Below are 11,297 nucleotides of genomic sequence, written 5' to 3' on the forward strand. Positions count from 1 at the left end.
TAAAACACACTAAAAACTACTTAAAAATAATGCCAAAAAGCGTATAAATTATCCGCTCATCAAGTCCCCTTCTTGTTTGCACTACATACGCTATTACAGTGTCTTTGAATTCCTCCCTTGAAGCATATACAGTTCCAACCTCCCATTTATAACTCGTCATGTCTTTAACATCTTTATGAATCGGATATCGAGTAACTTCATCGTTATCATCATCTTGGCTGTCCTCTTTATCTGAACCACCACCAACTTCATAATCCAAATCCACTTCATCACTATTGAACCCTTCCTCATCACTAAAATCACCATTCACAACCCCTTTGCCTTTATCAACCCTATCACCATCCGTAGTACCTCTCAGTTCCTCAAACCCACTCTCATCATCGTACTCCTCTTCACTATCTATAAAAATGAACATCATCTGCACTATCAACCTCAACATCAGATGGAATAAACTCCGCATCATCGCTATCATCATCACTATTCGATTCAACCTGTGCATTTTCATACTCCATATCTGAAGGTTGTAGAAGACTTAGAGAAGAAGGGTTTAATCTATGACCTTCTTTTACTTTAATTAGATAACCTTTTAATACAAAGTTTCAGTCTGAATCTTTTTGAACTCGGCAACAAAAAATTTATGAGACAATTTAGTTTTGTCTCATGAATATCAGAAAACAGAACAAAGTAGGGAAGAGAGAAGCTGGCACCATCATGTATCCTAGTTCAGTTGCCTTGTGCAATGCAACCTACATCCAGTCTCTACCACAACAGTGGTGAAATTTCCACTATAATTAAAGTATTACATATACCAATTCCACAAGATTGACATAATTCTTTCACTCTCAAGTTCTAACTTAACTTGACTTGGTTATATTAATACGTAACTCTTCACTCTTAATGCTCACCCAACTAAGAAAGGAGTACCTCATTGGTACAAGATACAAGACACATAATCAACCTAAAGAAATCTGAAATCACTCTAGGCTTTTCACTCAAGTGTATTTCTCTGTCTTTTTCCATTCTTACACTGTTACTTGAGCTCTCTCATTCTGCCTTTTACCTCAAGAAATTACAGAAAGATAAACATTAAAAAGAAAATTACAATCTGTAAAACATGAAAGAGATTAATACTTCAACAGCCTTTTTACTATGTGATTAACCAGATTTGCTTGCCTCTAATTTAGTTCCTCATTCTGGCGAAATGCTCATTTGACTAAGAAGCACTGTTCAAGTTGATGAATTTCTTCAGAGAACTCTTCTCAAAACATGAACCTCAAATGCTGGTTTTCTCTTCTTGCATGTTGCTTAGTTGCACTCTTCCAAGTCAACCCTCGAGTTGTGTGCTTCACCAACTTACTTTTTCACTTTCTTCCATTAATCCTCAAATTAGGAACTTTGGTTCTGACTTTCTTTTTTGACCGGTGAACCCGGATCTAAACCCTTGAGATACTACTTAGTCCCCAAGAAAAAATCTTGGCCATTGATTCACAGCAGTAATTATCAGAGATCACCTTTTTCATGTATCCCAAATTGGATTGGCAGAAAGTTGGAGATGAAGAGAAAAAAATAAAATGCATGTAGAAGGAAATAAATCACCTATAGCTTCTGACTTATCTTGATATGATTTGATGTGGATGATTAGACCTCAACTTTTATGCTTAACCCTTCTCTTTCTTTCTTCTTTGGTGAATACTTAGGAACGAAGCTCTCTCTCTTTCTTTTCTGAGTTCTGACCGAAGAGAAAAAGTGAACGTTGCTTTGGAACCAACACTTTGGAGAGAACAACTTGAGAGGTGTAACGACTCAACTTCCAATACGACATGATCATACCAAAAGTAAGGCGTTACTAACATGTTTTCCTTATTAACTATTTAATATTGAGCCTTTAGTTCGATATCGCGTTTCAATCTTTAATAAAATGCTAGAAAATTATTTCCAACTCATTTAAAAATCATATATCACACATCACGAAGTAATGATAATCACATAATTACTAATAATAATAAATCTTATACAAGTAAATCAAAGCAAAGCTCAAATACAATACCTATCCCTCTGTATAAAATAAAAAATTTTAAGCAACAAGCGAGGGAACTCTACGAAAGTAACTTAACTTGTAAGTAAAGTCAATAATCGCCCACAACTTCAAACTGAGTCTTCGAACCTGTGTCACTGAAATGGTGGAAGATATAAGGGTGAGAACAAACCACACGTTCTTAGTTGAGACAGGAATACCATCAAAGCAAAGAAATACTTGCAAATAGAATTAGTTTCATTTTAAAAATAGTTTATCCTTGAAATAACCTTTTTAAAAATGCTTTATGGAAAGTGTTACTTTGAAAAGCCGTAAAGAAACTTCTTTAGTTTACAAAATAGTACGGTGAATAGTTTATAATTGAAAAGGACCACAAGCGTATTAAAAAGGCTTCCTACCCGATAACCTACTCCATTCAAATCTGAAACCGGGTATAGCTACAACATACATTCTCAAACTTTTATCCAACACTCCGTTCAACCTATCTCTTTCCATTACCACAGTCTATCAGCATATAACTCAGCAATTCAGTATTAAACTCAATTTTCAGCAAACATCTCATTATCAATATCAAGTAAAACCTCAGTGTCACCATCGCCAGTATGAAGGACCTCTCAGTTGTCAAACATAGACAAGACAAATTAAGGCATACACAATTAGAGAGTACGGATAGAGCAATTAGGTTAATTAGCAGATAGATGCAATTATTCAATTTGGCAAACCCATAAATAAGATTCACACCCAAACAATACACACAAATACAAATGATGCATGCCTGCCCTATGGCTGATGAGTCTCATCTGTCGGTTATCAAGCCAACCCACAAGTCCGGTTTGCTAAACCATTGGACTGTCCCCCAACGCGCATCCCCATGAGTCTATGCATAGCTTTTTCTCATATATATATAAAATCACTTAATGGGGGTACCATTCCCGAGAATTTATATGTGTCCGGTCACTCTTACATCGCAGGATCAACAGAGTATCGAGTCTCAACTTGGAACACGTGATGGCAAGCCATGGCTCTTTACCCAAGAAAACTCGTATCTTAGATAATTCAAATAAATAAGCCATATGAATAGTTCAATCATAATTCATCAACATCCACATCATTCTTAATCATGTTTCATTCATCACAAATATTGTCATCAATAACATAACCATTGTCATCAATCACAATCATCACCCCACAACACTATAATTAACCAGAATTATCACCATACCTCAATCATACTTAATCATTATCCTCTCTCAACCTCGATATCATCATCGGACCTCAACCAAAACCAATTGTCACTAAATCACATATCAATTTCAAATATAATCTCCAAATAACTCACTAAACTTATCTCAAAATCAATACCACACAGTTTTCATCATATTCTTTAAAATAACCTTCTTCCTCTTAACTCTTATGTTCAATTTTGTTAATAACCTTAAACTCACTTTCCTATTCTCGAACCCTTGAACTTATACTTAATTTTACTGTTTTTAAGAGAACTCTTATGTTCAATTTTGTTAATAACCTTAAACTCACTTTCCTATTCTCGAACCCTTGAACTTATACTTAATTTTACTGTTTTTAAGTCTTTAGTTAGTTAATCAAATCTCCTCTCATTATTAAAAATCAAGTAAGTTTAAAATTACAAGGTTAATAAAATCATAAGAATCCGATTATCTTTAATAATCTTTAAAAGTATTCAAAATATACTTCTTTTATTAAAGTTACTTAAATCAAAATCATTTTCAAAATCACAACCAAAACTTCTTCAAATTTTTAGAAAAATTTCGACAACACCTCCCCTAAAAACTATAATTTGCCACCCATCACGGGTCCCCTCTTTTTAACCTCAACTCAGTCAAAACCAACTTTTCAAATTGATATTTCCAAATTTATCATTCAAAATCAATAAGAACCAATTTCAATCAAAAGTTCAAAATCAATATATCTAATCATTTTGCCTGAAATTTCAAAGAATGATAAATCAATACTCATTTCAGCCACAACTTCAATCACAGCAGAAAACTCATTTCAATCACAACATTAATTCATTTGCATTAATTTACTAAACTCATCAGGTATTCAACTCCAAAACATTTTAACTTTAAAATAATCCCCACCTTAATTAGTCGTAATTGAAGAATTTAGATGCGGCAAACCCAATATTACGAATCCACAGCAGTAGCGGTGCTCCATCAGATCCCAGAACCTGTTCTTAGCTTCGATGGTGACTTAGCAGCAGTCTCCAAATAGAGCCGGCAGCTACCTTCAGTAATGGAGGCGGCAAGGTAATTTACAATAATCACTTTATCCAATACAAACAGTTTCAGTGACAAACTTCAAAGTAGATACAAATTGGTAGAACAAGGAAGCAGGGACAGGGCAGAGCTTACCAAAACAGTAGTGGTTCTAATGATGGTTTCCTGGGCAGCTTGAATATTGGTCCCCGGTGGCAGAGGGCTCTGGAAACTCACAGAACCCAGAGGCAAAGGCAGAACAGGGGATAAAAATGAGCACTGACATGGATGAATTGCTTCAGAACCAGAACAATATCCTCAGCAAGCTCCAACGACCTTCCTGGAGATAGCTACGGCGGCACGGTGGTTTGGTGACGAACCCTAGCAGTGGCAGTGGCGGACCAATCGTGATAAAGAAAGCAGCGCAGACCACGTCTCCTCTTCAGTCTCGGACGCGAGCTCTCTCTCTCCAACACCCTTCATGCTCGACGGCGATGACTACGGCTCCCTTCAAAACAGCGACGACGGCAGCTTCTCCTCAACGGCAACGAACGGCTGGACAACAATGAACGTGAATGACGGCGCAGGGAAGACGCGACGGAGGCGATGAGCTGGACGACGGCAGCAATGTGGCTCATCCTCTCTTCTGATCGCAGCTCTGTTCCTTTTTTCTCTGGTTCTCTTTTCTTTGTTTCTTTCCTACTATTGCTGCGTTGTGTTTGAGAAAGGGGAAAAGCGTGTGTGTGTGTTTAGGGAGAAAGTGGGTGGGGGTACGGCTGAGTATGTTGAGGGAGGTTAGGGTTAACGTTCCAAATTTGGGAATTTAGGGTTTTTGAGTCAATTTAGAAATTTAGGGTTAGGGTTTGATTTGAGACAAATTTAAAATTAAGAATATTTTGGTTAAATTGGGATTTGGTAAATTCTAAATCAAATTAGGTTTAATTATCTTTAATAAAATAAGTTCTGAAATTAAAGTCTTTAATAAATAGATAAATTGAATTAAGCTCATAATAAGATTTTTTAAAAAATTATGGGTCTTACAAGAGAAATGCTTTGGGCTTGGATCATATTCACTTACCATTCAGCCAATTTGTTTTCTATTCATCACCTTCGAACTATTAGTGTTTTGTAGCCCACCAGCTTTGGTTTTATTTTCCATCCTATTGGGCTGCTATTTTGTTTTTCTTTGGCCTGCAACACTTATCAAATTCAATTAAAAAACTAATTGGGTGTTTAACCCACTAAAAATAATGTTTGTCATCATCAAATTAATTTAGTTAATTTCTTAACTTAACAACATCTGGGTTCAATTTATCTCCTTCATTAACCTGCTATGCATTGTCCCTTTCCACCTGTTGACCTTGTTCACCCTAAAAAATCACCAACTTATTCCTAGTATTTTCTTCTGTTCGGCCCTGTTCACCCTGTTCTCCAACATCAATAAACCCTACTTCAGGAAATCCTTCAGCATCCTCAACCTTATGCACCACAAAAAGCTCAACATGACTCCTCAGCTCCACCATTCTACACATCTCAAGTGCATCTCTGTCACCAGCAAATAACCTCAGATCCTTCTTTAACTATTCAGAATTTGGGTCCTTATACCACAAAGTTGAAATGTTTTCCTTTGTGTACCTAAACTGTCGCACCTCAGCATATGCCTCAAATACAGACCAGTAATCACTCTCAACATCTTCGATCAATATCCTTTGTCCCCCTAAATACTCTAATGCCCCATTGTCATATCCAAATCGACCCCATGGTAGACAATCAGGTTAAAGGTTTCCATCCCCTAAAACGAAAACACTAAAAACTATAAATCACACCCTATCAATTTTTGTAAACCACCAAAACCCATCACACATTATTAAGTTCATGCTCCACAAAACCGAAATAAATGGTGAATACATACCTGATTCGAGATGACTACACGAGAACAACCTCCTCTCACACTCTTGCCCACGCAATCCAAATGCAGTAACGCTACTCCTCAGGCGACCACGAACCTCTGTTAAGGCATCATTAAAGGTGAAAGATCAGTTTCCAAGTGTGTAACGTTAATAAAAAAATGAAGCCCTTTCACGGGAATAAAAATGAAGTGTTAAAGGCTTCAGGGGGCAAAAGTGTCATTAAATTTTGTTTAATGGAGGGGAGGATGATTTTAAAGCATTTCTGAGCATTGGGGATGATTTTAATAACAAAAAAGGTCGAGGAATGATTTTGATTTTCACCCAGGACCTTAGGGACAAAAAAAGTACTTAACCCTTTTAATTAGGTTACGACAGATCCTCTCAGTCCCAACCTTCTCTTTATCTCTCACCGGAGACGACCATCGCTAGTTACCAGCCTTAAAGTCACGTTGATCCGCTTCGCAATGTTGAGTTTGACTGCTTCTCGACGCTTGTCTATTGGAATTGACCTGTTGAAGATGGTTCACGCAACGATGCTGCACGCACTACTTCTCAGTGACGACAACCCTAAACCAACGATTGAAAATGAGTTTCCTCTTCTTTTCTTTTTTCTTTTTTTTAAATGGTCATTTCTTTTTTTTCTTTTTTGTTTAAAATGACCATTTCTTTTTTTGGCATATTTTTGGCACAATATACTTTAATATTACTCTATCTTTCAACGAGACCTAATTACCATTATCTTAACACAATTTCGTCCGTCTCTATCAGACAAAAAAAAAAGCCCAACAACCACACTTTTTTTGGAGTCCAATTCTTTTTCATCACACAATTCCTTAAACAAATATAGACACCAAGTGGCAATTATATTGCCCCTTAATAAAGCTGCACCAAATTCAAACCCCTGCTGATACTGATACTGATACTGGGATGAGGTTTAAGAAAATCTCAAAATGTGGATGTGTGAATAGTGTAATGACCCCAAAAAAAATATGGACACTAAGCTCAAACGAGAATCATGATCCTCAATTACAACAGATGAATAAATGACTCTCAACCCAAGATTCTTATAGACACGTATTATTCTCATTGTGTGATAGTTACCTTCAGCATCACAACCCAACCATCTTATAGACACGTATTATTCTCATAGTCTGGTACCTACTGTCAACATCACATGACGATTTACACTGTTAGCATCATACCATTTTACTATCTATTTATACTAGTTTTATATAAATATTTAACTATGACTAAGTCTAACTATTCATACTCTTGTTCCACTTTGAGCAGAGCTTTCTTGATGGGCAAACCCATTGAAAATAAGAGTTCCTTAGTCAGTCATTTGTTCAACGAGTTAAAGTACTTTATTTTTTATCTATTTAATTGTTGATCAATTGATGTTTTATTGTAGTTCTTAAAATGTGATTTGTTCATGCATTTAATTAAGATGCACAATTAATAATTTGATTTAACTCACTTTTTAATTTTTGTTGCTGCCTTTTAATTAAGAAGCACTATTAAGATACACAAGGTTTGATCTCAGATTCTTTTCATTCAATTTGTTCCATACATCAAAGCTTTGCAGATTCTCCGTTTTGTTTTGTTTTGTTTTAAGCTTTTAGAAACTTCAGATCGTTGGAATGGCCATTGACCACTTGTCTTTAGTGATTTCAGTAGCTTAGATATGAGCATTTTGTGATTTGTAACGTGCACTGTGCTTGAATATGATGTTGATTTTGTTACATTCATTTATTTTTTTTTGTTCTTTTTGATAAATCTCAGGCATTTATTATTCCTTTGTCAAAATTGCTTGGATTTCTTATTTTTGGTGGGGGCAATCTCCTCACTTCTCAGTAGATTTAGATGTTTGTACTTTGAATTATGGACTATTCATGTTATAGAATGATTCAAATCTTAAAAGAAATAAGCATACTGCAACTCATCTGGGAAGTTATCAAGCTGGAGATACAAGTAGAGAAAAACATAGTGTTGCAAGCACGTACAAAATAAAAACTACACCATCTTCCCTTTTAATTAGGTTACGGCAGATCCTCTCAGTCCCAACCATCTCTCTATCTTTCACCGGAGACGACCGTCACCAGCCTCAAAGTCACGTTGGCCTGCTTCCCGATGTTGTGTTCGACTGCTTCTCGACGCTCATCTATTGGAATCAAACTGTTGAAGATGCTTCCACAACAAGAAAATAAGTTTTCTGCCACGCTTTTAAAGCGTGCCGAAAAGTGCTAAAAAGGGTGCCGACAGCTTTTTGCCACGCTTTTGAGCTACCGGCACGCTTTTGAAAGGGTCACATCCTCAAGCGTGCCGATTGCTCTATCGCCATGCTTTTGTGGATCTATCGGCACGCTTTCTTTTTTGTCACGCTTTTGAAGCGTGCCCAAAATATTTGTGTTGGCTATACTTTTAAAGCGTGCCGATAGATGAAGATATGGCCACACTTTTTAAGCATGGCTCGAGGCAATGAAATGAAGACTGTAGAGCTCCAGACGTAGTCAATCGCGAACGGCAGAAGGAGAATACAAAAGTGAAGAGTGATGAGAGTGGTGAATGAGAAAGTGATTTAGGATTTAGGTGCGACAGAGAGAAGGTTGTGTGTGAGGGTTAGATGAAGGGGCTGGGTGTGAGGGTTAGATGAAGGGTGGTGCAACGGCTTGCTGGGTGCAACAGCAGCTTGCTTCTAGGTTAAAAGTAAATTTGGGAATAACAGTGAAATGTATGAGATGTTATCACTTCCAGCTAGGTTAAAAGTTAACTTAGAAAAAAGTTTGAAACAAGTTTAAGTGTGAAAAAAAAGGGTGGAAAATCAAATTTTGAGGTGAATTATATCGATATGCTTTTTTGTAGGGTGCCTAATTAAACACAGCATATTGGCACGCTTTAAAAATGTCATTGTTAGAAGACAAATTAGTCACGCCTTTAAAGCGTGCTGGTTTCTCTCTATGGCTACGCTTTTAAAGGGTGGCAAAAAAAAGCGTGGCCAAAGCACAAATTAGTCGCCACCCTCGTAAAAGCGTGCCAGTTTCTCTCTATGGCCACGCTTTTTAAGCGTGGAAAAAAACGTGGTCAAATCACAAATTAGCTGGCACCCTCATAAAAGCGTGGCTATTGACTACTTTTGGCCATGCTTTAAAAGCGTGGCAAGAAAAAAGTGTGCCGATAAGCCTTTTTTCTTGTAGTGTTCACACCAACGATGCTGCACGCACTACTTCTCAGTGACGACGACCTTAAACCAACGATTGAAAATGAGTTTCCTCTTCGTTTCTTTTTTTTAAATGGTCATTTCTTTTCTTTTTTTTTTTGTTTAAAATGATCATTTTTTTCTTGGCATATTTTTGGCACAATGTACTTTGATATTACTCTAGCTTTCAACGAGACCCAATTATTATTATCTTAACACAATTTGGTCCATCTCTACAAAAAAAGACCCAACAACCACACTTTTTCTAGAACCCAATTCTTTTTCATTACACAATTCCTTAAACAAATATGGACACCAAGTGGCAATCATATTACCTCTTAATCAAGCTGCACCAAATTCAAATCCCAGCTGATACTGATACTGGGATAAGGTTTAAGAAAATCTCAAAATATGGGTGTGTGAGTAGTGTAATGACCAAAAAAAAAAAATATATATGGACACTAAGCTCAAGCGGGAATCATGATCCTCCATCACAACAAATGAATAAACAATACTCAACCCAACCATCGTACATACACATGTTATTCTCATTGTGTGACACCTACTTTCAGTATCACAATCTAACCATCTTACAGACACGTATTCTTCTTATTATATGACACCTACAGTCAGCATCACATGACGATTTACACTATCAGTATCATAGAATTTTTCTATCTACTTATACTAATTTTATATAAATATTTAACTATGACTAAGTCTAACTATTCATACTCTTATTCCACTTTGAGCAGAGCTTTCTTGATGGACAAACCCATTGAAAATAAGAGTTCCTTACTCAGTTATCAAAAGTCAACGCTTCATCTATATGCTTTGTAACATTATTACGAGGAAATCCCCTAGAAAAATCTCAAGAAATTACACACCATATTAAACACATATAATCATAAGCTAAGGAGGTACATTCTACAAATATATATCCACTAAAATGTTGCACCACCTTCATCATTAATTATCAATCATAGTTATTAGCTATCACAAATCACCATCATCATCATGTGTTTGAGATCATTTAGGTGCAGTTTTTGCTGCATCTTCGTCACACTCTTCACCTTATTCTTGTGCTTCATTATATCAATATTCCTATTTTGGATAATCATATCTCCATCAAGTGTCAAATTCCAAGTAACCAATGCTTCCCTTACTCAATTCAATCTCACCAACAACAACACCATATTGAACTACAAATTCAAAGTCAAAATCACAGCAAGAAACCCTAACAACAACGTAGTGGTGTACTATAGGAGGATCACCGCATACGCGTGGTACAAAGACATGAATTTCGTTGCCGTCAACTTGGCGCCATTTGATCAAGGTCACAAGAACACGACCCTCCTTCAAGAAGCCGTGTTTGAAGGACAAAGCTCGATTCGACTCGGGCCAAAGCAAATTGTTGAGTACAACATGGAGAGGAGTGTGGGCATTTTCAATGACTTGGCCGTCGATTTGGATGTTACGATAAGGGCTAAGTTTGGGAGGTTCAATAGCAGCCGGTTCAATTCGCAGTTTGTTAAGTGTCGCCGGCTCAGGGTTCCTTTGATTTCGAATGGTAAACCAGTGGCAACATTTAATGTTAGAAGGTGCAGTAGTCCTTATTTCTTTCAGGATTGGGATGATGAGGGATAGCCCCGTATTAAATATAAATTTTGAGTATTTGAATGTGAATTTGCAATTATATATGGCATAAATAAATAAATATAAGTATATACGAATAATGCCATATGTAGGATAAGTAGAAAAGCAAAAATGAAAATAGAAATCCTCGTGTTAGGGGTGTACATGGCCTAGCCCGACCCGAAGACCCGGTCTGGACCCGAATACTTAGGGGCTAATTTAGTGTGATTTCATCGGGTCTAGGGTCGGGCAAGGGTCTCAAAGATAGACCCGATCATTATTTC

The 11,297-nt window shown here is 36.7% G+C and overlaps 1 protein-coding gene and 1 long non-coding RNA gene across 2 annotated transcripts; one reads left to right on the top strand and one right to left on the bottom strand.

The window, feature by feature from the left end:
• Positions 1 to 1,973: 1,973 nt before the first annotated feature.
• LOC107490614 (uncharacterized) lies at positions 1,974 to 5,085 on the bottom strand. Its single transcript, XR_001592426.3, has 3 exons — positions 4,429 to 5,085; positions 4,156 to 4,301; positions 1,974 to 2,172 (listed from the first exon to the last, which is right to left on the bottom strand). It is a non-coding gene; the product is annotated as an uncharacterized LOC107490614 (long non-coding RNA).
• A 5,589-nt stretch (positions 5,086 to 10,674) lies between these two features.
• On the top strand, positions 10,675 to 11,025 carry LOC110281332 (NDR1/HIN1-like protein 10). The gene has a single exon (XM_052261830.1). The coding sequence runs from the start codon at positions 10,675 to 10,677 to the stop codon at positions 11,023 to 11,025; it is 351 nt and encodes a 116-aa protein (XP_052117790.1).
• Positions 11,026 to 11,297: the final 272 nt, after the last annotated feature.

Source organism: Arachis duranensis, chromosome 5 (assembly GCF_000817695.3).
Source record: "Arachis duranensis cultivar V14167 chromosome 5, aradu.V14167.gnm2.J7QH, whole genome shotgun sequence".
Lineage (NCBI taxonomy): Eukaryota > Viridiplantae > Streptophyta > Magnoliopsida > Fabales > Fabaceae > Arachis > Arachis duranensis.

Excerpts from the sequence above, each read along its gene's own strand:
- LOC110281332 (XM_052261830.1), top strand. The coding sequence starts at position 10,675 with ATGAATTTCGTTGCCGTCAACTTGGCGCCATTTGATCAAGGTCACAAG.